General features: G+C 52.9%; 7 protein-coding genes across 7 annotated transcripts; 4 read left to right on the top strand and 3 right to left on the bottom strand.

Annotated features, from left to right (window-relative positions):
* Positions 1 to 469: 469 nt before the first annotated feature.
* Positions 470 to 3,632, top strand: fox-2 (Peroxisomal hydratase-dehydrogenase-epimerase; the record flags this gene model as incomplete). Its single annotated transcript, XM_032026849.1, has 8 exons — positions 470 to 628; positions 702 to 1,038; positions 1,096 to 1,185; positions 1,247 to 1,634; positions 1,684 to 2,092; positions 2,148 to 2,570; positions 2,668 to 3,281; positions 3,344 to 3,632. The coding sequence occupies 8 exons, from the start codon at positions 470 to 472 to the stop codon at positions 3,630 to 3,632; spliced, it is 2,709 nt and encodes a 902-aa protein (XP_031876725.1).
* A 472-nt stretch (positions 3,633 to 4,104) lies between these two features.
* CGGC5_v005330 (E3 ubiquitin-protein ligase RNF216) lies at positions 4,105 to 6,138 on the bottom strand (the record flags this gene model as incomplete). Its single annotated transcript, XM_032026847.1, has 1 exon — positions 4,105 to 6,138. One exon carries the CDS (start codon positions 6,136 to 6,138, stop codon positions 4,105 to 4,107), a length of 2,034 nt encoding a protein of 677 aa, XP_031876726.1.
* Positions 6,139 to 7,051: 913 nt separating this feature from the next.
* On the bottom strand, positions 7,052 to 8,236 carry CGGC5_v005329 (NADP-dependent 3-hydroxy acid dehydrogenase; the record flags this gene model as incomplete). The annotated part of the gene is made up of 6 exons (XM_032026846.1): positions 7,052 to 7,084; positions 7,138 to 7,246; positions 7,361 to 7,416; positions 7,481 to 7,617; positions 7,670 to 7,842; positions 7,929 to 8,236. The coding sequence occupies 6 exons, from the start codon at positions 8,234 to 8,236 to the stop codon at positions 7,052 to 7,054; spliced, it is 816 nt and encodes a 271-aa protein (XP_031876702.1).
* A 753-nt stretch (positions 8,237 to 8,989) lies between these two features.
* CGGC5_v005328 (Efflux pump FUS6) lies at positions 8,990 to 10,904 on the bottom strand (the record flags this gene model as incomplete). The annotated part of the gene is made up of 6 exons (XM_066151435.1): positions 8,990 to 9,173; positions 9,224 to 9,413; positions 9,469 to 10,175; positions 10,223 to 10,391; positions 10,446 to 10,741; positions 10,795 to 10,904. The coding sequence occupies 6 exons, from the start codon at positions 10,902 to 10,904 to the stop codon at positions 8,990 to 8,992; spliced, it is 1,656 nt and encodes a 551-aa protein (XP_066008895.1).
* A 1,475-nt stretch (positions 10,905 to 12,379) lies between these two features.
* Positions 12,380 to 15,039, top strand: nae1 (NEDD8-activating enzyme E1 regulatory subunit; the record flags this gene model as incomplete). The annotated part of the gene is made up of 7 exons (XM_032026844.1): positions 12,380 to 12,450; positions 13,058 to 13,173; positions 13,246 to 13,413; positions 13,472 to 13,641; positions 13,699 to 14,271; positions 14,320 to 14,629; positions 14,684 to 15,039. The coding sequence occupies 7 exons, from the start codon at positions 12,380 to 12,382 to the stop codon at positions 15,037 to 15,039; spliced, it is 1,764 nt and encodes a 587-aa protein (XP_031876712.1).
* A 4,020-nt stretch (positions 15,040 to 19,059) lies between these two features.
* CGGC5_v005326 (Lactose regulatory protein LAC9) lies at positions 19,060 to 22,134 on the top strand (the record flags this gene model as incomplete). Its single annotated transcript, XM_032026843.2, has 8 exons — positions 19,060 to 19,083; positions 19,233 to 19,250; positions 19,410 to 19,423; positions 19,510 to 19,600; positions 19,672 to 19,744; positions 19,813 to 19,936; positions 19,991 to 21,167; positions 21,229 to 22,134. 8 exons carry the CDS (start codon positions 19,060 to 19,062, stop codon positions 22,132 to 22,134), a joined length of 2,427 nt encoding a protein of 808 aa, XP_031876713.2.
* A 2,546-nt stretch (positions 22,135 to 24,680) lies between these two features.
* CGGC5_v005325 (uncharacterized protein) lies at positions 24,681 to 25,050 on the top strand (the record flags this gene model as incomplete). The annotated part of the gene is made up of 3 exons (XM_032026841.1): positions 24,681 to 24,736; positions 24,784 to 24,905; positions 24,965 to 25,050. 3 exons carry the CDS (start codon positions 24,681 to 24,683, stop codon positions 25,048 to 25,050), a joined length of 264 nt encoding a protein of 87 aa, XP_031876710.1.
* Positions 25,051 to 25,056: the final 6 nt, after the last annotated feature.

Genomic DNA, 25,056 nt, shown 5'->3' with positions numbered 1-25,056 from the left:
GCATGTACGGACACTACGCAGTTGCCCCGTCGGAGTACTCTCGTGTCACTGGTCAAACTTACAAAATCTGGGGACATGTGACATGGGGAGGGGCGGGGAGATGTCTCTTTCTCCACATGACCTCATGGAGACTTCCGCCAAACCCACGGCTAAGTTGCATGTGAATCCAGTCTCTGTCTTATTACGGACTAGCGCCATTTGTCGGCTTCGGTCAGAGAAGCTGCCTCGGCTCTGTCTGCGGCAACCGTCACGCTGGCTCTTTCAGAGTTGCCGGACGTGCTGCGTTAGAAAACCATCCGCCCATCCTCTCGCAGTGTCCCAATCCCAGCCTTATAATTCTCAATTTCCCCATCTCGCATATCCTTTCGCTATCATCCATTCTTCTGCGTCTGTGTTATATCGGAACCCTTTCCCAGTACATCACTAACCGACTGTTCGTTCATTGTGCCCCCAAGGCTCTAGAGATAGGATGGCTGGTCAGCTACGCTACGACGGCCAGGTCGTTGTTGTCACGGGCGCTGGCGGCGGCTTGGGCAAGGCTTATGCCACCTTCTTCGGCTCCCGCGGTGCCAGTGTCGTTGTGAACGATCTAGGCGGCTCGTTCAAGGGTGAAGGCAACTCGACAAAGGTTTGTGGTCACGATGGTATCACGACACATGCCGCTAAGAGCTCGGAAGTTGCTAACATCACGATGGGTACAGGCTGCCGACGTTGTTGTGAACGAGATCAAGGCTGCCGGCGGCAAGGCTGTTGCGAACTACGACTCGGTCGAGAATGGCGACAAAATTATCGAGACGGCTATCCAAAACTTCGGTCGCATCGACATCCTCATCAACAACGCCGGTATTTTGAGGGACATCAGCTTTAAGAACATCAAGGATGAAGACTGGGACTTGATTATGAAGGTTCATGTGAAGGGTTCTTACAAGTGTGCCCGTGCAGCATGGCCCCATTTCAGGAAGCAAAAGTACGGCCGTGTCATCAACACTGCATCAGCAGCTGGCCTTTTTGGCAGCTTCGGCCAGACCAACTACTCGGGTAAGCCTCGTTGCAAGGCCCAATATCTATGATATCTGACGCTAAGCTGCTGCATAGCTGCCAAACTCGCCATGGTTGGCTTCACCGAAACCTTGGCCAAGGAGGGTGCCAAGTACAATATCTTATCCAATGTAATTGCACCAATCGGTAAGTGCAACGTGGGATAAGCGGAGTTTCAAGCGAGATTGCGCGCTAAGTCGTGTGACAGCTGCCAGCAGGATGACCCAGACTGTGATGCCGCCCGATGTTTTGGAAAATCTGAAGCCTGACTGGGTCGTTCCCCTTGTTGCTGTCCTGGTACATAAAGACAATGTGGACGAGAACGGCTCCATTTTTGAGGTCGGAGGCGGCCATGTGGCAAAGTTGCGCTGGGAACGATCCAACGGTTTGTTGCTCAAGGCCGACGACAGCTACACTCCTGGAGCTGTTCTTAAAAACTGGGATCAGGCCACCGACTTTTCCAATCCTCAATATCCATCGGGTCCCAATGATTTCTTGACTCTTCTGGAGGAGTCCATGAAGATGGGCCCTAACGATCAGGGAGAAAAGCTGGACTTCACTGGCCGCGTTGCACTCGTCACCGGCGGAGGTGCTGGGTAAGTTACCTCATGCCTACGTCTGCTTGACTCGGCTAACAAGGCTCAGTATTGGCCGCGCTTACAGTCTAGCGTTTGCGAAGCATGGCGCCTCCGTGGTTGTTAATGACCTAGCGAATCCTGACGACGTCGTCAACGAGATCAAGAAACTCGGAGGAAAGGCTGTCGGAGTGAAGGCATCGGCTGAGGACGGCGATGCAGTCGTGAAAGCTGCCATCGATGCCTTTGGCCGGGTTGATATTGTTATCAACAACGCAGGCATCCTCCGCGATAAGGCTTTCAACAACATGGATGACAGTCTGTGGGACCCTGTGTTGAACGTACACCTCCGTGGCACATACAAGGTTACCAAAGCTGCTTGGCCCTACTTTCTGAAGCAGAAGTATGGTCGCGTAATCAACACTACGTCTACCTCGGGTATTTACGGTAACTTTGGCCAGGCAAACTACGCAGCTGCTGTACGTGTTTCTGCATCCCCGCACGCGCAAAGTTACTTGACTGACAGGCACGCAGAAATGCGGTATCTTGGGCTTCTCTCGCGCACTGGCTCTCGAGGGCTACAAGTACAACATCTACGTCAACACTATCGCGCCCAACGCTGGTACAGCCATGACTAGGACGATCATGCCCGAGGAGATGGTCCAGGCCTTCAAGCCTGACTACATCGCCCCAGTTGTTTTGGCCCTTTGCAGTGATAAAGTGCCGAAAAACCCTACCGGCGGTCTATACGAAGTCGGCAGTGGCTGGGTTGGCCAGACCCGCTGGCAACGAAGCGGCGGCCACGGCTTCCCGGTCGACGTCCCTTTAACACCTGAGGAGGTGCTGAAACACTGGGATGCTATTCGCAACTTTGAGGATGGACGCGCCGACCATCCCGAAAAGACACAGGATGGTCTTCAGAAGGTCATGGCGAACATGGAAAACAAGACCAACAAGGTATGACTTTGCACTTCCCGATGATGCTGTCGGCACACGTTGTATAGTAGCGCTAGTCTTCAGAAAAAAAACCCAAGTTGTTGACCATGAGTTACAGCAAGACGAATCGTCTGGCAGTGGATCGCAGTACCTCGAAGCCATCAAGGCCGCGATGAATGCCAAACCAAAGGGCACTGAATTCCAGTACGAAGAGCGTGACGTCATGCTTTACAACTTGGGAATTGGTGCCAAGCGCGAGCAGCTGAAGTATGTCTTCGAGGGTGCTGATGACTTCCAAGTAATTCCGACGTTTGGAGTCATACCTCCCTTTGGAACAGAAATGCCATACAACTTCGACGATATCGTTCCGAATTTTTCGCCAATGATGCTGTTACACGGGGAGCAGTACCTTGAGATCAAGAAGTATCCCATACCTACAACGGCGAAGCTCGTATCGTACGGGAAGCTGCTCGAGGTAGTTGACAAGGGTAACGCTGCCATCGTCAAGAACGGCATCACGACTGTCAATGCAGAGACTAAGGAGCCCATCTTCTACAACGAGATGACAGTGTTTTTGAGAGGCTGTGGTGGCTTTGGCGGCCAGAAGAAACCAGCTGACCGCGGAGCCAGCACCGCTGCAAACAAGCCTCCCTCTAGGCATCCTGACGTCGTCACTGAGGAAAAGACAACCGAGGAGCAGGCTGCATTGTACCGACTGAGCGGCGACTACAAGTACGTTTGCCCCCAAGATTGCCCTTTTCTTGTCGAGTTCACCCTAATGTTTTCGGTCGTAGTCCTCTGCACGTCGACCCAGCTTTTGCCAAGATGGGAGGTTTCAAAGCCCCCATCCTTCATGGCTTATGCTTCTTTGGCATCGCCGGCAAGGCCGTCTATGAGCGTTTCGGCCCCATCAAGAACGTTAAGGTGCGTTTTGCTGGCACCGTAATTCCTGGCCAAACTCTGGTTACGGAAATGTGGAAAGACGGCAGTAAGGTCATCTTCCAGACCAAGGTGAAGGAGACGGGCAAGCTCGCCATCGGCGGCGCCGCAGCAGAGCTATTGGCCGATAAGGGTAAGATCTAGCGTGTTCGGGTTTGCTTGGTGTAGTTGCAAGCTGGAACTCCAGCAGGCTTCATAGAAATGGACCTAAGTTCGTGGCTCGACACGTAAATTCATGTACAATCAATCAGTGACATTACGTGTCTTCTCTTCGTAATGATACATGTTATCAGGAAATCGATGCAATGCATCCAGATTTAGCCTGTTTGCCAATTACCAAGTAGTACTTGCTGCAAATAATTCTTTCATAGCGAGCCGATACGGACGTTTTGATGATCCCAACCCCTATTGGGCATCCCGCTTGGGACGGCTGGCTGGCAGGAGGTGCCATTCCTACATCACGACGACCAGATGTGCTCCTGCAAGCCAAAAGTGGGACAACCGTTGGATTTCAAGTCGCCCTGTCTCGGCCCAAACCACAGAAGTGGTGTTCTTCAGGAGCTTGTCTAACCAGGCAACAATGTGGGTGATCTGTAAACCACTCACTGGCCGGACGTCAGACGAAGCTGGTTTCGACTATAAAGTCGCACACTTCGGCCAAGGTCGGCAATCGTCCGTTCTTGATGTAACTCTCGACCGACGAGACTCCATTCCTAGCGAAGCCCGTCTCCAAAAAGGCCTTCTCTGCACCACTCAACTCCCGGTTCTCCATCTCCCGCCACTTGGCCTCGGCCTCCTCCTTCGCCTGCCTCAGCACGAAGTCCGTATCCTCACTCTCCCATAAATTGCACCTCGTGCACTCAGTGCATGGTCGCGGGTCGCCATCAGGCCTGAAGTGATCACAGAAATGCCGGTAACCTTCGCCCTCGCCGTTCATGCCCCCGATGTCTTTGCGGCATACGTAACACATCTTGTATCCGCAAGGGCAGGTAAGTTTGTTACAGCCTGAGTTCTTGACGAAGGACGTATGGCAACGCGGGCAGACTCGTTTGATGGCCATGCTCATGGCCTGCTCCACTTGTGTACGCAGCGCAACCAAGGATGACTCGTTGCACACGTGAATGTCTGTCCACGCTTTGGAGCAGCATAGACAAGAATTCTTGTTGCAATCAGGGTTCTGACAAGTGAACTTCAGTCCGCGACGCCGCCTTCGATGGCGACCGAGAGCGAGTTTCCATTGAATTACGAGGTAGTCGCCCATCGTGCGCTCGGTGCTGACCAAGAGACAGACGATTGATGAGAGTAATGCTATGGGGAGAATGAAGGGCACCGTTAGGATGCAAAGTAAAATTAGTAAAAGGCTAAGAAGGCTGTCAAGCCTAACGCGTAATCGTGTCTCGTCAGCCGGCAGGTAAATGTCATCAACTTCGGCATATTCGCAGAATGGACACCGGATGAGCGGTAAGTTTGATGCCAGCAGGCTGTTTTCCGCCAAACGTTGGTCGAGCTTGTGGAGGATTTCTGCTCCTTTCTTCTCCTCTAGCATTGCGCGGCGCATATGATCGTACGGGATAAAGCCAGAGCATCCGTCCCCTTCGACCGCCAGGCATTTGAGCGTGCCGGAATCCATATCGATGCTGCTGTGCCAACCCTGGCCAAAAACAGCCTCTTTGATGGAATGTTGAACGCAACGAAAGCATAGCATGTGGCCATCCGCATTGCAGTTCGTGAATTCCTCGAAGGTGGACTCGGTAAAGCAGCAAGCACATTCGTGATAGGCGTGAACCTCCTCGGCCTGTTCGTTATTCAGTAGAAGGGCATAACCGTGGTCTTTTTCCTCCTGCGTTTGCCTGGCCCTCTCCTTCAGTGGTTGGATTAGATTACGATACAATTCGCCGTCCAGTTCGGCATTTCCCGTAGCTTTCAAAGACGGCACGATAGCGCCCTGTCCGGTTGACTTCCAGACTACTAGGGGATGGTTCTCGGCGTCGACAGATGCCACAGGCTTCCTCCGGAGGAAAAGAGAGGATATGGTAAAACGCCAGGACTTCGACGAGAGAGACACGAGGATTTTGCGTGCTTCGAGATATGAATAGTTGGATTCCGCAAGGACAGCGTTGATAGTGGATCGCGAGAGACCCTTGAACTCGTGCCAGGCCAAGGCTTGAACGGCCTGCTTGTAGTCAGAGGCTCGAAATGTTTCGACACGGGGAACCAGCAGGTTTTTTGGTTCTCCTAGGTCTTTTTCGTGCCGTTGGGGCTCTGTGCGCTGATGACTGGCGACTCTCCAGCGACCTTTGACCCAGGCGACACGGTTTTTCAGAAGGGCGTCGGCAACTACGGCAAGCCTGGACTCTTGGTCGAAGTTGGAAAGCATTTCGCGGAAAACCTGGATCTGGACGTCGGGAAACACGGCGGCCAGGGCCACCAAACTGTTATTAAGTTCGCGTATATCGGGGCAGTCGGCTGGCAGACTGCACAGGTGTGATTCGTCGTAGATGTAACCATTGTGAGAGGTGGTGTCCTCGGTCACGTCCGAGTCTACATTCAGAATGTTGTCGACTTTGTCGGTGGATGAAGGAGCCGAAGGCTTTGTGCGAGGAGAATGCACTCGTTCGGTGGAGGAGCCGAGGAAGGTCGTGAAGCCCATTTCGATTGCTCATGGCCGTGGTAGGCTTTGCATGGCGCGAAAGCAGTACTGCGACGCGGTTGAATCGGACCGACGAAGTAGGTGTCAACGAAGTTGCATTGACATTGGGATCAGAGCAGATTGATGCGGTGCGACTGAGAGCAATATGCCAACCGCGCGCGGCATGGACACAGCTGAGGGGTTGTCGAGCCAGGCAGTCGTCGTGGAAGCAAGGTGTGTAAGTAAAGAGTTAGGAGAGGGGCATGAGGACTGTTGACAAGAGTTAAAGAGGCGGTCTAGGGGATGTCGTTGTCTTTGCTTAATTTGCTGTCGCCTCTTTGGGGACTACCTTTACCCGAAGGTACCTAGGGACTAGGCTACGACGTACGTAGGTATTTGCTAGGGCACTTGAGTGTCCCAAACGTTACCCGTGGACCCCCTACCTTAGGCCGATGCGCAACGTGCTTGCGGGGAGTCTCGGCCAGGCGGTCGGTGGGCAGGTGTTCCTCTGGGCTGGGTAGGAGGCGGCAAATCAGTACCTACCTACCTACCTTACTCAGATACCTAGGTACCATACTGCGTACCTACTTTCGTGACCCGGGCGGGGAGGCGTGCGTAAGTATTTCGGTACCTTAAGGTATGTGCCTACACACGTTGTTGAGTAACGGAAAAGCGCATTATCGGACATCTTTCCGAGCTTGCATTCGCACATTTTTTTAACGGCTCTTTGCAGCATCGAGCACATCGCCATGGCCTGTTACTGCTGATATATCATTTAGAAATGGATACCCAATTCCTCATTATCAAGTTAGTTGAATCTATCTATGCAGTTGCTTAACTCAACGAGTCCAGGCTCATCAACTTCGCCTAGGTCGCAAATGCTAAGTAACGCTAAGCTTTCTCGATTAAATATCCCCAGTACTGCGGATTACTTTCAAGACTTGCGATGGAGGATACCAGCAGCACCCTAGTAGCATATCAGTCGAGCCATTGACGATTTGCCTTCATTTATTGACTTACTTGGTGCTGGGGAAAGATGAGGGTGTCTGCCACAACCACGTTCTCCCGGCGCGTGCTGGTAAAAACGACTACTTCGGCAATGTCGTCGGGAGTCAGGGGCTCGCAGCCGCTGTACCCAGGCGATCGTCAGCTCAGTCTATACCAACTCCAGATGGGGGAGCGTCTGAGATGTTTGGAAAGAACATCGACGAAAGCCGTGGGAACTCCGAGGCTATTCACTTACGCGTAGACGGCGTCGGCCTTGGACTTGTCACCATAGAAGCGGACGACGGAGAATTCCTAAGTTTGGGTTAGAAAAGGAGCCGGCAGGCATTTGGCGTTCCGCCTTGAGTCGGGGACGTACAGTCTCAACCTGTCCGGGATCAATTTCGATGACGCGGATGCGAGTGGCAATGAGCTCCTTTCTCAGACTGTCCGTGAAGCTACGCACAGCAGCCTTGGTGGCACAGTAAATAGAACCACCCGGGTAGGGCTCGCGACCTGTGGTTTTACGTCAACAAAGTTCTCAGCCCTATGGACCAGTTCTACCTACCGGCAATAGAGCCAATGTTAATAATGTCACCGGCGCCACCGTCGGGCCTCGACTTGAAAATGGGCAGGATGGCCTGGGTGATGTTGATAAGACCAGTGACGTTGGTTGCGAACATGACATTGATGTCTTCCTCGGCAATTTCAGGGGCTTTTGCGACGCCCTTGACGAGACCTCTGCATGCCAACATCAGTCTTACTCAATGACTGCAACCGCGAGGACCATGAGGAAAGCTGTTAGAATATCATGGGTGGGGACTTACGCGTTGTTCACCAGGATGCTGATGTCTTTGAAATCCTCGGGTAGGTTGGGCACAAGTTGGCGGACCTCCTCCGGGTTGCTCACGTCCAATTTGACAGGATGAATCTTGACGCCATTTCCGACTTCCTCGTTGATCTTTGCGGCGATCTCTTTCAAACTGTCAATACGACGGGCTGTGAGAATGAGTTTCAAGTTATGAGGCGACGTCCGCGCGTATTCAAAGGCAGTGCTCTTTCCAATACCACTGGAGGCGCCAGTGATAAGCACCGTCTTGCCCTCAAGGCGTCTGGCGGCAGCGGTGGCAGACATGATGGTTCTGATGTGGCTCTTGTTGAAGATGGTCTGGAAGGTGGGCGATAGACGAAGGTGTTGACGAGAGCAGAGCGTAGAAGACAGCGAGCAGACTATGCGGTTCATGTGTAAGAGCCAGAGGAGGGAAGGGAGATTGCAAAACTCGGGACTTAAAAGTAAGGGCCGACTTTAAAATGTTGATTTGAACCCTTAGGCCAAGGCAGCGTGTAACCTCAGGGACGAATGATTCTTAGCACGTTTCCGACTGTCAAGAGACGGATAAGACGAGGGGAAGCAGATGGTAGAAAGACGATACGGCGGACGGAATGGATAAGCCCCACTATGCGGGGTTTCAACAGCCCGATAACCGGCGGGGGAACGCGATTGCATCATTTCTATCCGAGGCGTGTGCTTTTATTATAGATCTTGGGTACGGTCGTTCGTTTTCATTTTCATTTCATTTTCACCGCTGTAAACGACCAGAAAAGGAGTAAAGAGAACTTCGTCGCGCTTTGGCGCAGGTACTTAGGGGCCAGGCAATACCACATTGCGTGTTGTCTCCTGAAGCTGCTCGTCATACCAAACGCCCACTAATGGGACGATGAGTGCAAGGCAACGTCGAACTTGGCGGCATTTACTTCCCCCGCCCCTGCAGTCCAAGACTCCCGCTGCTCATCAGCAGAAGAGTGCGTATGGAAACCTACAGTAAAGAATGCATTGTCATGTCTATTCATCATGCGTTGCCGCCGGGCTCGCCAATCTATGTGTCATCTATCGTACGCCAAAACCAGACCAGCCAGCCTTATCCAAATTCAATCTGTTGAAGACACGAGCGTCGTCGCTGCCGACGCCCTTCTTCTCCTCTCCATCTCTGTCTTGATGTGCAGTTGTCGCTGCTCTTCGATCGAAATCCGATTTCGGCGATAGGCTCCCAAGCTGATCAGTATTGCCACGCCTGATAAGATGGAACCAACCTTCATGTCTTGTTGGAATGAGTCTGCGTACACCTGTCGGACAGCCATAGCTTGCGCCTCCGTCAAGCTCGTCCCCGCTCCAGTTATCGTTGACAACTGGTCTGGTCCTAGGACTCCTGCCAGCTCTTCTCTCATATGAGTGCCTAAGATCGCCGTCGACGCCGCAATTCCTAGACTACCGCCGAGAATACGGACTTGTGCGATTATTCCCTGGGCTGCAGCTGTGCTCTGTCAGAAGCGGAGATAGAAGAGGTGCAGGGCTGACGCGGCACTTACCATGGTCCGGAATCTCGGATTCTGTTGTGCCAAGGATAGTGGCCGACGTTGCTGACAATCCAAATCCGAAGCCGATCAGGGTTAAAAAACCTAGTGCCTTCGGCTCCAGCTCGACCGACGGTGATAATGTTGTTAACAGTCCGCACCCCAGCGTCATGAAACAACTTGCGGTGAACAGAGTCTCAAAGAGAAGGTTTCTGTTCTTGCTCACCAGGCCCCCAAGAGTACTGCCTAGAGCGACGGATCCTAGCATCGGCAGGAGAAGTATGCCGGCGAGCAAGGAGCTTTTGTTGTTGACGATCTGCAGGTGAACAGGGAAGGCGTAGACAACAAGCAGGTACGGAAATCCCAAAAACATAGTGTGCAGCATAGCAGCGACGTACACGTGGTTTCTTAGCAGTCGAATCGGAATTGCCGCCATAACGCGCTTGTCCCAGAACCGAGCTACAAGTGTCTCCCAGCCCACCAAGGCAATGAAGGAGAAGACACCTACAGTGACTGGGACTATGAAAATAGCCCGATGCCACTTGTCTCCATCCGAGCCAACGTTTTGAAACGAGAAAACAACAAGCACGGAGCCAGCCACGAGGAGGAAGGACCCAACAAAGTCTAGTTCTTTCCAAGTTCGACGTTGCAGGCTTGGGAGGTGCTTAGCCTGAGGCCAAGTCAAGTAGAAAACGACCATGGATACAAATCCAACTGGACCACTAGTAGCAATTTAGCGCCAGCCCGTTATGGCTATGAGTAGACTTACTTGATCCAGAAAATCCATCGCCAAGAGGTGTAATGCGTTAAGATGCCGCCAAGTACGGGTCCAAGAACACCAGCACTAGCGATCACCATTCCTACGAGGCTGGCGATATGCTGGCGCAGATGCTTCGGGCTGACCTCTGGGAATATGATCATAGTAATGGAGTACAAACCTGTTGCAGTCACTTAGTTTCTTTTCCGGTGAGAATACAATGTGTTCAGCATACCAGAGCCGCCTAGGCCTTGTAGTGCGCGGCATGCGATCAACTGCTCAAGGTTCTGAGAAAAGCCGCAGCCAAGGGAGAAGCAGAAGAAGATGACGAAGCTTGCCAAGAAAGCATTACGGCGCCCGACAACATCGGAGACTCGAGCAAAGAGTACTGCACAACTCAGATAGGTGAGCGTGTAAGCCAACGCGACCCAGTTGATGAGACCCATGGATTCAAATTCTGCGCCGATCGTATACAGACTCGTGGCAACAATAGAAGAGTCCAACATGGACAGAAAAAGGCCAAGGCAAAGTCTAGCTCTTGATCAGTGCTGGAGACACAGGCGATGCGGACGAAAGTTACACACCCGACACTCAGTAACCAAAATCTCCATGCTGGCAGGGAGGCATCGCGATATTGATGCCTAGGCAACGTCTCCGCCTTGGTGGTCTCGACATCGCCCCTCAAGTGACCCATAGCTACCTAAGTGACAGTGATCTCAGGCTTGCCTGACAGGCCGTCCGATAGAGCGTTTGAGTGTTCTGATAAGGAAAGCTTGTCGATCGATCGTGAGTACAATATGCGGTATATATATGGCGTTTGGCGACAGCATCGGCAGGCTTGGAGCTTTCTAACAAGAGAGACGAAAGCCAACTGTGCTAGGGCAGGGCAACCTCTCCGATGGAAAGGACAGCACCACAACGTCAGGCTGTAGGTCCTTTGGCTCGGACCATTTGCGGCGACGACGACTCGTGATAAACAGGTACAGCGGTTGGCGGCAGGACAGCACAACTCATAGTGAAGAATGCCGCGGCGTTGAGATGGGCGGAACAGCGAGTGGATGGCGCTTGGGAGGCGCGTCGAGGAGCGAGCAAACACGACAGAGCAGACACGACTCAACGGAGAACCGCGATTAAAAAGACAAATAGATAGATGGTGCCATTTCCGAATGCAAGGAAAAAACGAGTCGGCGTTCGGAGCGACAAATGGAAACAGGACCACACGAAAAAGCATGTTCGGCGTTCAGAATGCATTCGCATTTGATCCACTAGCTCCGAACTACGCCCCGAGGCAAGTCACATAATTTAACCACCGTCTCTGGGCAATCAACCTCCTAGTGTGTCTGAATTCGCGGCTCATGGCCCTATTCGTTTGTCTCTCGCCCGACGCTGCCGGCCGTAAGCTGATTCCGTGGGCGAAGACGGCGTGGAGCCGGCGCGCCACGCCGACCCCAGAGACTGAGACCAGTTGTGAGACAAGGCGCAAGGCCAGTGTAAGCAAGGGCAAAGCCAACCGAGAGGAACAGAAGAAGAGGAAAAAGAAGAAGGTCGTCAAGATTGCAGGCGCTCACTACTTTCGGCGTCTCGTAGTTCTCGCTCGGGGCCAGCATGTTTTGATTACAGATGAGGAATGCTAAGTAGTCAAGACCTCGAGCCGCGCGCCGTTGAGGTTGTGGGCGACAGGCACGGTCTAGGTTCGACTTGAGCCAATGCAACATGCCAGTGGTCGGTTCCCTTGAATCCGTCCACGGGTCTCGTTCTTGCCATCTTGTGGGTAAGCCGACTCTTGTGGTCCACGAGCCTCAATACCGAACCTAGCATCGGAGGTCATTGGAGATCGGGGTCGGTGTCTGCTGGCAACGTGATGATGCACCAAACGCCGGCATAACAAAAAGGGGGCCAACCAAAGCAAAGGCGCAGCGCGCATCAGAGACACCAAGCCACAATATGGGTAGACTCCCTAGTGGGCATGCATGCGCGAGGAATGAATTGGAGAATGCGGGCTGAAGGTTGAACAACGCTTCGTTGAGCGTCTCAATCCTTGGGCAATATCCCGGAAGCCCTGGAGGTTCTAGTCGGCTTCGTTTCGGTGTCAGCCAGCATCTGAACGTGTATGCACCTATTCCGCATCAACGTCAAGACGACAAGATACACCTTCCCACCTAGGCGAACATGATTGCTTTTGCGCAGAAGACATTCATGGAGATGGCGGTGTCTCTGTGGCATCGGGCGCCTGGTGAAAGGTGCGTGAGTCGAAATTTTCTACCAAGTAGGGCGGCCGAGCTCCCTCTCTGCTAAACAGTACTATCGGAGCACTTGCAAGGGGCAAGCAAAAAAGGGGACGGATGGAGACAACAGCAGGACGTGAAGGGCGGCAAGAAAATTCTCCCGCGGGCACGAAAGCGAAAATGAAGGGGAACATGAAAGTTGACTTACCTCCCCATTTTGCTTATTTCCCGATTTCAGCTTGATTTCCTGTCTAGAATAGACGAGATAGCACTCGTGGAAGACTGACAAGACGAGACCTGGGCCCGCTGTCACGCCCGGAAGATAGTTGCCACACTTCCGAAAGAGTGAAGCCACCTCAAGCTCCCGGCACGGCCACCTACCGGGGTCGCCGGGTGTACCTACCTTACCTTAGGTCCAGCTCGGATTGCTGTTATGTAAGCATTCCCTGACCAGTCTTTCTGGGACGTGCCGAGCCCTGTAGGTGCCTACCTCGCGTACACTAGTGACTACCTCAGCAAACGCTCCATACCTTACTTACCTACCCTGCTACCTTAGGCAGGCAAGTGCAATCGGATTACCACATACGCTATTCTTCGAATTGGTTTCGCATCACCCAGCCAGGTCAACCAAGCGGATCAGTCGGCCTTCTACTCATCTCAGCGGAGACATCTCGCGGCAACGGTACCTGGACGTCTTCACAGCCTTCAAGTTCCGTCTGTCAGCGTCACAACATAAGCGTACAACCCTCCCAGATCGTTCGATCCTCTGTGGCGTACAGTCCAATATGACTGATATCATCGCCGGTCAAGCTCTGCCCTGCCTCTCTGTTCCTTCAGAGAAGGAAAAGAAGTATGATCGCCAGCTCAGATTATGGGCCGCCAGCGGCCAGGCTGCTCTGGAGTCAGCCAATGTACTGCTGGTCAACTCCGGCTCGGGGACTATAGGCGTAGAAACACTGAAGAATCTTGTTCTCCCAGGTAGGCATCATGTGACTATACCTCTTTGGAGCCGAAAAGAGCAGCTGATCGAACTCAGGTATCGGAAAATTCACCATCGCCGACGACACTACCGTGACTGAGGCTGATCTGGGTGTCAACTTTTTCCTTGACGAGAGCTCACTGGGTAAGTCTCGTGCACAGTGCTGCACCGAGCTACTTCTTGAGCTCAACCCAGAAGTGGAGGGTGATTGGCATCCTCGGAACTCGGTGAGCTACCACAGAATGAACCATATCAAGGAGCTCATGTGCCAACTACAGGAACAGGAAACCCTGGAACTTGGAGAAGTTCTAGGCAGTGACAGCCCTTTCACAATCATCCTGTATGCGCTGCCCATCAGACCCGAACATCTCAACGCACTCGAGTCCTACAGCCGAGAACGCAAGACGCCACTCATCGCCATCCACTCAGCGGGGTTTTACGCTTACTTTAGGCTACGTCTCCCTGGCGTCTACCCCATCGTCGACACTCACCCAGATGCAATTGCCACCACGGACTTGCGTCTTCTGACACCTTGGGAAGAACTGACGGCTTTTGCCGAGAACATGACCAAGGATATCGACGGCCTTGATAACCACGAGCACGGTCACTTGCCGTTCGTAGTGATTCTTTTACATTACCTCAAAGTGTGGAGATCAACCCATGCTGACGTGCCGCCCACCAACTATAAGGAGAAAGTCGAGTTCCGCAAGATGGTGGCCAACGCTGCCAGGGTCGATAACGCAGAAGGTGGCGAGGAAAACTTTGAAGAGGCTGTCGCTGCGGTCTTGAAAACCATCTCGCAGCCATCCCTGCCCAGTGCTGTAAAGCAGGTGTTTGAGTACCAGCACACTAACGAGGTACGGACGGAATAAACCGCATAGGAATCGGTGCTCACCTAGTCACAGTTGGAATCAACATCAAGTTTCTGGGTCATTGCCGCTGCAGTTCGCAGCTTCTACGAGAAGCACAAATGTCTGCCGCTGCCCGGCGGTCTTCCGGACATGAAGGCCCAATCGAGCGTCTACATCAAGCTACAAAACATCTACAAGGACAAGGCTCGCAAGGACGCCGCTGAGGTTCTGAGCATTGTTCGCCAAAACCCTTGTGGCGAAAGCGTTGACCCAGCTGAAGTTGACATGTTTTGCAAAAATGCCGCTTTCATCAAGTTAATCATCCCTGCAACTGACGGGGACGGCCAACTAAGAAGCGTAGCTCGTAAGTATAGCACCGTTGTCTACTTCAGAGGTGCCACAGCTGAATCATTGACAGAACAGGAATTTGCCAACGATGAGCTGGCTAAGGACCCGTCGATGCCGATGCCTCTTTCGCTTCTGCCAATATATCTTGCTCTCCACGCAACATCTCACACATCTTCGGCCACACCGGATGCCATTATGGCATCCGTCCAGAAAATCTTGCCAGATGCTGATGGCAACAAACGAGTCATCGAAGCCGCTCACGAGGTGTCCCGTGCTCGTGGCGGAGAACTTCACAACGTCTCCGCCACGGCAGGCGGCATGGTGGCCCAGGAGACGATCAAGATAATCACGAATCAGTACATCCCAATAGAGAACACGTGCATATTCGACGGCATTGGGAGCCGGACCCAGGTACTTCGCTTCTAGACCCGGGAAAGCTTTCCACTCTGCCGACCTCCCTTGCCACTTCAGCACGCATCGCAATCAATGGCACCCTTCGACCGGCATACATGCATTTGGAGGGGTAGACGAAAACATGCACAATCTCCCTATGGACTTCAGCGTCGGGCTTGCAGATCTCGGAGGGAAGGGTCCCCTGGCATTGGGGAACGTCCAACTAGTAGTGTGAGAAAAACCCTGGTCGCTGAGATATTTAGGCTTCTGGGCTCGGCGTGAAGACGGCACTCTTGCATGTGTGGTGCACAAAACTGTTGTGCAGGGCAGGGGAATGCAACCATTCAACAACTAATTCGAAAGACCCGGTTGAGCGTGGGGGGGGGGCCTGGGGAAGGACGTGGATCTCGTCGGACCGCAGTCCCTTGCAGTCAGGATTTGGGTGGAACGCTGGGGGATGGTGGGCTCGACCGGCGCAAAGGGCATCAATACTGCCGGGGTTCGGACGTATGGTCTAGTAGAGAGGTGTAAGTGTTGTTTCTGAGAATGTGACTGTGAAGGGGGCTTAGAGTTGGGAGCCGAATAGCGGCTTCCCCGTGAGATATAAGTTTGTAACTTGAATGGCAGGCCTCACACAATGTGTGTCGTTCACATACTTGCGATTTATCACGCACAGCTAGATTCCGTGCAGGTATTGTCAGAATCCCAATTTTCAAGTCAGCAATCCTATATCGTTTGGCTTTAAAGGGCACCCAGTGACGAGTTTTGTTCTGCTGCTGACGATGGAGACCAAGTGGGCAAGCAGAGGGGATGCCTCCCACGCCCAGCAACAACCTCCGGTCTAAGTCTCTAGGAACAAAGAAGGAAAAGTGAAAATGCCCGACGGGCACCAAACCGTCTTGTCATCGTTGCCCTATGCTAGCTCTGCTGACCACCTAATGCCCTCTGCAAGATATCGTTCCAACAACTTGAGAGCGACCTCCTATCCAGGAGTTCTCATGGGGTTCTCAAACGGGCGGGGTATGTTGACTTCGAGTGCCTTGCGATAGGCACAAACGAGTCTCCCGAAGTGATGGGCAGTGTCATAGACATGCAAAATCTCCGCGGTCGACGCTGTTGCTTGGGTCTTGTGAGCTTAAGCCGTCTTGAGAATGGAGACTGCAAAGTGATCTGAATTATTCCAGATGCCACCAAAAGGAAATTTGTCAGTGTCAGATCAAGCTATTAGTTGCAACAATGCATAGGTACCTTTGAATCCAGCAAGCCAAAGCTCATTCGCGCGCAGACATACATATACCCCTGTCCTGACCACCCGTGACTTTTCATTCTCACAGGAAGGATGCAGCTAGGGAAGGAGAAGAGACTCAGACGGGTCGTTAGGTCCGATGGCCAGTATTAAGCAGAACCTCTTGACATGGGGCATGTGGAATTGGACATCAACTTTTGATAGTCGCTAGACCCCTGTCTGAAGTCTGTGTGGAATGCGCATATTTCACCCCGCCATTAACGAGGTATTACGGACACAGCCTTGTGAGTCGCTTGGTGCCCCGGTACTTTGTTGACATCATCGACACCGTTCAAGATTTAACGGATGTTGCGGTATGGAGTTCGCAGCATCTGCCGAGAAACACGTCTAGCAACACAGCCTCCAATAATATCCGCGCTCTGAGCCTGTAGAGTTGCCGCTATGTGAAGGGTAGATGGGGAGAGAGAAGAGGCAGAAGCCGTAGGGGAGGGCTGAGGAAGATGAAGAATGAATGCATATGGACAGCATTAGGGTTGGGGCCGTGGACAAACAAGCTCACAGACTGAACGACAGGACGTGTAGACTTCCACGGAGCATCAGCAGCTGGCCGAGTCTTCCCAGCCATGGTAGCCAACATTTGCATGGAAATCTGCTTGTCTCCTTCCCAAGTCGACCGAAAGACGCGAGGATGTGGGGAGGTAATCGGGCAGTCGTCGCACGATGCGACGTCGAGACACAACGCAACCCCAATCAACTTTACGCATCGAGTCTGACAACGCTGTTGTTCCAGACCGAGGATCAGGGACGGGCGGATGCACGTTCACACATGACCACTCGGGCGCAGAAGCGAGAGATGTAGCCGGTTGAGCAGGCCTACGCGCTGTTTGACGGCTGTTACTGTCTGTCTGCTAGACCGCATGTGAAAGAGGTGCATTGGATCATCTGCCGGGTAAAGGAGGGCAGTCGATTAACTTCAGGCAATTGCCTCCCTTTAGCGGATAGCGGGCGGCAGAGGAAAAGCTGGGGTATGTGCGTGTGTGTCTCTCTGTAGGTGTGCATGGCAATGGTCACGGCGCGGTTCGCCGAGAGAAGTTCCAGGCCAGGCACAATTTTCCCGTCTCGTTGAAGATGACGGCGTTGCAGGGTTGCCAGCCAACGTGTCGACCAGACAATCTATGCGCAGAAGACAGGTGAGGCATCTGTACTACGGATACCTACCTGATGTTCCTTGCATGCAACGTGGGTCCTCCGAGCATTGTCCGCCACATCTCGTAGCCGAGCACTTAAATCTGGTCCTGCACATCTGTGATGTGAAGTGCAGGGACGCAGGGGCGCTAAGAGGAAGTAATTGGGGGGACAAAACTGGGAGAGAAACAGCTTGTGCCAATGGCGGTGGATACTAAGGAGGGAGAGAATGGGTCATGGGACGGCCGGTAGAGTTCGCAATTCCCGGGTACCTTAGTTGAAGTGAACAGGAAGACGCGGCGGGATCATGGGCCGCTTCATTTGTGTGGTCAACGAGATTCGCTACTGGATGGGATATTATGCGTCCCGGGTGGTTGCAGCAGGGCCGTTTCTCCGTTGTGGAGGATCTTAGTTGGACAATCGTGCACAGCCGCGATTATGGGCTGCTTGTGGTTTTGATGTGTTGAGGGTCATTTCGAATTGGCACTTTTTATTTTCTTCTTCTTTGGTCTTGACACCCTACCCTCATGTCTCCGTGGACAGTATCCGTAGATGATCTGTTCTGTCAATCGTTCGTTTTCTTCAATAACCTTTAGGTTGTGGGGTGGTTTGGAGAAGCAGGGGCATCGCTGGGGTCTACCCTGGATCGGCGGCGCGGTCCTGCTGGCTATCGCGAGACTGAGGTGTGGCAAAATATTGGAGAGATGCAGGAATTGAGGACCCGACTCTACGTACCTTATGGGGGTGAAGCGGAGGGACGGAAATACATAGTGCCTGGAGAACTTCACCAGGTCAGGTCCCGTCAGGTCCCGAGGTCCCGTCGGCGCTCAGAGTCTCGGTAAGGTGCCTTACCTTACTTCACTTCGGACGGCGGAAAGTGTGGGGCAGCCTGACCTTAATCAAGCACAGGTGTGGTATCCGTGGACCGTACCTGTGTCGTCGTGGTGTTCCGCCATGGCGCCGCCCGATTGAGATTTCCCCACCAGTGAATGGTTAACGGCTGTCATGGGCAAATTCATCACATCGCATCGCCAGTGCCATCGGGAACGGTAGGTCAGGTAGGTACCTAAGGTAACCTGCCTGAGATACCCCTCAGTATCACCTTACCACCCCCTCTCCAAGTGGCTGTTGCTTTTCCTGGGTTGGAGTCCCCTTCATGTCCTTCCAAACACCCTCTCTTTTTTCCCGTCCTTTTTTTTTTATTTTTTTTATTGCCCCTCACACGGCTGGTCATGCGAACGAATGTTCGTCCCTGCTCCAACTTCTCCAGGTTTCCAAGCCCCAATCAGCTCTTCAACCGACTTTCCGACTTTCCATCGAGTGGACCCAACCACATTTTCTACACATACGTACCCTTCTTCTCCGCATCTGATATTAAACACTCACAGCCATACCCAATCGTATTCATGGATCCGTACGACCCGTCCCACCTTCTTTTGCGTGAATACCGCCGTATTGCTTGAACATGTTCCTGATCTCAGCAACTCAAGACGGGCGATACCAAACATCGTACATGCGCTTTGTGCCATCACAGCCAGCCTTCGCATGAGAATAGCCCAGCATCTTGGGCGACCAGACCTGGTAACAACACACCAACATTTCAACCCACCTCGCTAGCCGTGATGGCTACCGCACACTCTTCAAAGGTGGATCGTCCCCTACGACATGGGCACACATCGTCGCTATTCCGGAACAAATATACAGCATTCAACCGCTTCGGCTGGCCCAGCTAACATTGGCTTAGGTTAATCCCTGTTCCGTCCCCATCTTCTTCCACCCCGGCTAACCCCCGAAGGGTGCCTCCCACAAGCCAGTTCGTTCAAGTTCACCTCAGGCTTGGTTTACTCGCCCCAGCCCGGCCAGCCGACACGGCATTAATGTTCCATCGCCCTTCTTCGTCATACATGCTCACATATACCCCTGACAACCTTCTCCACACCCAATGTTGCCGATCTGGCGGTCCTCTGAATAGCTGCCGGACTTCTCGTGCGTCTTCCGGTTTTCCTCAACTAGCCTCTCTTGTAGATATATAAGATTTGGGTTCAACCGACATGATCCAACCGTTCATCCAGTGCCTTCACTCAACACAAACGAACCTGTTACTCCCTAAGCAGGCAACGACCGAGGCAGGTCTCCCAGAGCTGTACTGCTTGCTATCTCGGGGTTTTTCTCTTTGCCTCTACTCGCGGCCCTCAAGCTGAGCGGCCTCCTTGCACCTGATACTCCAAAGCAAGAAGCATTTGTCGCCGGCGGTGAGCATGGCTCCTTCAATTCCGGTTCCCAACCAAGGTGGCATGTTCCATACTTGTAAGTACTTGTTCAGCATACGTTCACACCCGTTCCCTCTAGATCGTTGCTCAAGCCGCGTACCTCAGTTCAGGGCGTCACGCCGCGAAAACCCTCAAATGAGCCCCAAGACAACGGGAAAACACCTGGCTCGACGGGCTCTAAGCGAATCACCACCCCACATGCATGTGCCGAATGCAAGAGGCGAAAAATGTGAGCATTGATGCCCAGACCTACCAATTTGGAACCCATCTGACTCTATCTCAGCCGCTGCGATGGTCAACAGCCATGTGGCCAATGCCTCTCGAGTCGTGCGCCGAAAAGGTGCTTCTATGACAAGCACAGGCAACGCGTCATTCCTTCGAGGAAGACCCTCGAGGCGCTGTCACAGTCCCTCGAAGAGTGCCGCTCCATCTTGAAGCGCCTGTTCCCAAGCCAAGACGTCCCATCTCTACTGCCACTCTCTCGCCAGGAGCTACTGAGCCTCCTCGAACGACCCGTTCATAATACCCCAACCGCGCTTCCCTCTCCCCCTCTCCATGCGTCTCCTCTCTCCCAAGAGCTCGAGTCTCCTGTCTGCTCAGGCTCTGAGCAGGGTCTTACCAGTCTTGAATTGATGCCGGGGCGAAACGCTGAGTGGGATGAGGAACGCCGTGGCCGCGACCCCATTCCCATTGAAGCCGACGACGTCAACGCACTCTCCCTATCTGTGGATCGGCAATCATCCTACCTGGGCGCCTCGTCAATCAAGGCAGCCCTAATGTGTTTGCTCAAAGTTCAGCCCGCGCTGCGAAATTCTCTCACCACCCCGCTCCACAGCGTCGAAGTCACCCACAACTTCCCGACTACGCGAGTAAGGGGCACCATATCCAAGGACACTCAACGCATCCCCTGGTCGTGGAAAGGACAGACCCTCATTGATGCCTACTTCAAGCGCATCCATGTTTTCGTCCCCATGCTGGATGAAGCCTCGTTCCGTGCTGACTACCTCGAAGGCCAGCGATTTGACGCACCATGGCTGGCTCTGCTCAATATGGTTTTTGCCATGGGCAGTGTCGTGGCCATGAAGTCGGACGATTACAATCACATCAACTATTACAACAGGGCCATGGAGTATCTTCCAGTAGATGCCTTTGGAAGTAGCCACATTGAGAGCGTTCAGGCCTTGGCTCTAATTGGCGGTTACTATCTTCACTATATCAACAGGCCCAACATGGCAAACGCTGTTCTTGGTGCGGCAATTAGAATGGCGAGTGCTCTTGGCCTTCATCGCGAGAGCCTGGCGCAGGGATCCAGTGACATTGCTGCTGCCGAAACCCGGCGCCGTACATGGTGGAGCTTGTTCTGTCTTGACACTTGGGCTACCACTACGATGGGCCGGCCATCATTTGGCCGTTGGGGGCCCGCGATCAACATTCGGCCGCCGGAGTTTGGAATCAACCAAGTAAGTGACCGACTAAGTGCCGTCGCAAGCGTGGTAAAGGAGCTAACAGTTGTCTTTGTAGGCCCGAGACTCTGCTCAGCACGCCGGTATTCTGCCCCTGATCGAGAACATCAAGTTCTGCAAGATAGCCACTCAGATACAAGACATGTTGGCAATATCTCCTTTGCTGCGGGAAGAAGATCGCTGCAATCTGGATGGTCAGCTGGTCAACTGGTATGGCAATCTGCCATGGTTGTTGAGGACGACCGATCCCTGTGCAGAGCCACTGTACATGGCCAGGTGTATTATGAAGTGGCGCTATCAAAACCTCCGCATGCTTCTCCATCGACCAGTTCTGCTCAGCATTGCCAGCAGCGTCGCTTCCTCCCAAGTCGCAGAGCAAGATGTTGACGCTGTTGAGACGTGCCGTGAGCTCGCCAAGCAGACGATCGAGGACATTGCGCGAGAATGGACTCGGAATCAAATGTCCGGATGGAACGCTGTATGGTTCCTCTACCAGGCTGCTATGATACCACTTGTGAGTGTGTTCTGGCAGTGGAATAGCCCACGCGTTCCCGAGTGGCACCAGCAGATCGAGACGATATTGGATCTTCTCGAGGCTATGGAGGACTGGTCCCTGGCAGCACGCCGAAGCCGAGAGGTGGTGTGGCGAATGTATGATGCGTCTAGACAACCCTCAATGCGGTCAGAAAGCCCCTTGCAAGCTATTGGAGATGAGCAGGGCTTACTGATGACCGAGACGGAGCTGCACATGTCACCCATCGGACTGGAGCCGGAGGGGATGGGCATAATGGGCATGCTTGACCAGCATGGTCTCTGGGACCTAGACGGTATGTATTGGGGTCACAGTCCTGATCAGGGCGTGGAATTTGCCCCATACCATGTCAATGAGCAGATGATGAGCATGGAGTACGGCATGATAGGTGGCCAGGCCGCGCCGATGGATAGCAACTTCTTCGGCCCCTAAAGGGGCAAGCCTCTGAGATGGCTTTTTTTCTTCTCTATTCGTATGGATCTCTCTTTCTCTGTACATAATTCCCTTTTTGGTCTCAGGTCTAGCGTGAAAACCTGGCATTGGCTACCAACGACGGCGAGGACGCTGGCCAGCTGGGCAACCAGCCATAGTAGCTGTTTGTATAAATATCGAAATACTTGCATATTATACTACTACGGCCTTTTTCTCTACGAGTCGAACAGTTGACCACGATAAGCAGTATTCGGGAGTCAATCATCGTAAATAATCCAATGACACCATGAAGGCGAGGACCACGATGATGAATGTACAAGTGAACACTGGTACTGGGGATGACAGCTAAGAGGAAATTTTACCATAAAGATAAATATCAACCACTGCCAGTTCTACCCGATACATGGATAGTGACTGGAATCTCGGCCTAGTACCACCAGAGACTTTGCACCGATATGTCCAAAGAAGGCATTTTCTAAATCTGAGGAGAAGACAGTCTCTGCCATGGAAATTTGCCATGACTACTAGTCATTGGAACAGCGTCATGCGACAAAGCTATAGGCAGACTTGCTGGCAGCTTTGGTTATCATCGCATGGGCGCTAGGCATTGGTAAGCAAGGTGAACAAGTGAGCAATCCGAGCATATTGACGCGGTTGTAGATGGGCCGAGGGAGACGGTTAGAACAGCAGAGGGCAGTATTGGCACGTGTTGAACAGCGAAGCCGGACATATCTGAGGAATGGAGCAAGAATGCGAATGTAAAAGCCCGAAGCACACTTCGCAGGGTGAACAGATGCGCCTGGACGTAGTTTAGGTGGGGAGCTGAGATTCCATAGTCAGAGTCAAAGGGCACACGGCCATGTTCCCCGACCATCCGGTTAGAAGGAAGAACATTCCTGGAGGCAGAGTCTGGTCATGCCGAAAACATTTTAGGGCGCGCAGGTGGATGTATAGGTATCTGAAGGATATCGTTGCAATTGGGCGGATAAATGTGAAAGTGGAGGACCACCTGATGGTTGTTTGGATTGTCGGGCCGCATCGATTTTTGCTTGCCCGGCAGTGAATCACCCCACACCCAGCTGTCCCATGATCCATGCGCTTATTGCTCTGCCAGTAAGGCTGCTTTCTCGTCTAGCCCGAGTCTCAATGGCAAGTTGCGGCAACCATATGTGACAAGAATCAGCCAGCTTATGCAACGCAGGGAAGCGCTGTAGAAGAATTGTGCACGATAGACATAGTGTAAGAAAAGTAGAAATACGCGTCCATGATTACGAGCACGAGAAGGGAATGTTGGGCATGGTATTATGTGTGTGTAGGCCCGACATACCGGCTGATGTGGTTGTAACTGCGTTTGCGTTGCGATGTCTGAACGGCAGTAGACGAGGTGGAGTGACTGCGATGTCATGCGGGCGTTGATGTAAAAACATCTGCCACGGATCGGCGAACCATCCGAACCCGACCAGCGTGTCCTGGCACTTCCTTTGGTACAAGTAAGACATGTGCTCCGTAGCGATGAACCCAAACGCCCCATTGCGGAGACGTCCGGACTTCAGGCTCCGGCGACGGCCCCGCACCCAACCTTCCGAACATGCCAACATCAGCCGGAATCCCCCAGACTCCAACACCAATCCCAGGTGGTGTCCCACGGAATGATTTCCCACCAAGCAAGGGCTATAAACGGGTGTGGCAAGAGAGAACACGGCTATAATTGCTACTCTCACTCTTCACTAGTTATGTTTCGATACAAGACGTGGGTGGACGCACGTCATTCAGCATGTCGTCCGGTGTGTGACAAACGGGATGACACTACAGTAGGCAGTGACTTCCAGCAACCCAACGTAGGTAAGAATCTTTAATGGAAAAACCGAGCAGCCTCGAGCTCCCTCCAGCCTTGCACCTGCACTTGCATCCACACCTGCACCCATACGGAATGTTGGAATCGACCTCACCTGCCACTTGCTGGCACTCGTCCCTCCTTCCCCTCGCGCATCCATGTTCCCTTCCGAGAAGCGGAGAATCGTTGATGCCAGCGTCGCTTTGGTAAATTTCCTCCGACGCCCTTCCGGCGGGTGTTGTAAATTTTCAAGCTGGGTCTAGTTCACATCCGAAGAACGGATTCGTCTTATCGGCCAGCAACTGTCAGAGTGTCGTCGCCGTATCAACAACATCGAAGCTTTTGCAGCCAACTTTTGCCACACAGCCCTAGCCGAATGACCTAATGGAGCACCCACTTAGATGCAACGTAAGAGAGTGCCGGAGGGAGGTTGGGCAACAGGCGTTAGTCACTACTTGCAGGTGAGCCAACCTAACCAAGCAAAAGTGGGAAAGGACGAGGGAGCTCATACTCTGATCATTTGAAAAGTCACATATTTTGCGTCGAGTGTGCCGCCAGACATGGTCTCTCAGGCCCAGTCTCCGATCGGCAGAGAAAATGCCCAGCCTGTCGGACTGGGCTCCAAGGACCTGATGACGCTGTCCTGGCCAATTTGAACCTGAATGAGGATTACAAAACTAGTGTTCTGAGTGGACTAAGTCCAACTGTAATCATGGAATGCACCGGGAGAGCGTTGAGCTTCTGGGCATACCAAACAAGCCAAGAGGAGTGCGTCCGTTGTCTCCCCAAAGGAAAACTTTGCTGACGTCGCGTAGCGTTTTCCAGCGCCAAACCGTCAAGAAAATGACTGCTCAGCTCAAGACAATGGAAAGAAGGCACCAAAGTGCGATCAGCGAAGTAATCGAAGAAAAGGAAACTTTGCAGGAGAGGTTCCAAGGTACGCGATCTGGAGTATGATGCCCCGCCTCCTGATTGCACGAATTAATCTCAGAACAGCCCAGATTCTCGACTATAGTGACTTGCGCAGGAAGTATGAAGAGCTGGGGAAGCTTTACAAGGACAAGTGTCGCAGACTGAACTAAGTTCAG

This window comes from Colletotrichum fructicola (genome assembly GCF_000319635.2).
Source record: "Colletotrichum fructicola Nara gc5 chromosome Unknown KSG_Nara_v1_contig03, whole genome shotgun sequence".
Taxonomy (NCBI): domain Eukaryota; kingdom Fungi; phylum Ascomycota; class Sordariomycetes; order Glomerellales; family Glomerellaceae; genus Colletotrichum; species Colletotrichum fructicola.
The sequence above is the reverse complement of the archived record's forward strand: the minus strand, read 5'-3'. Positions and strand labels throughout refer to the sequence as shown.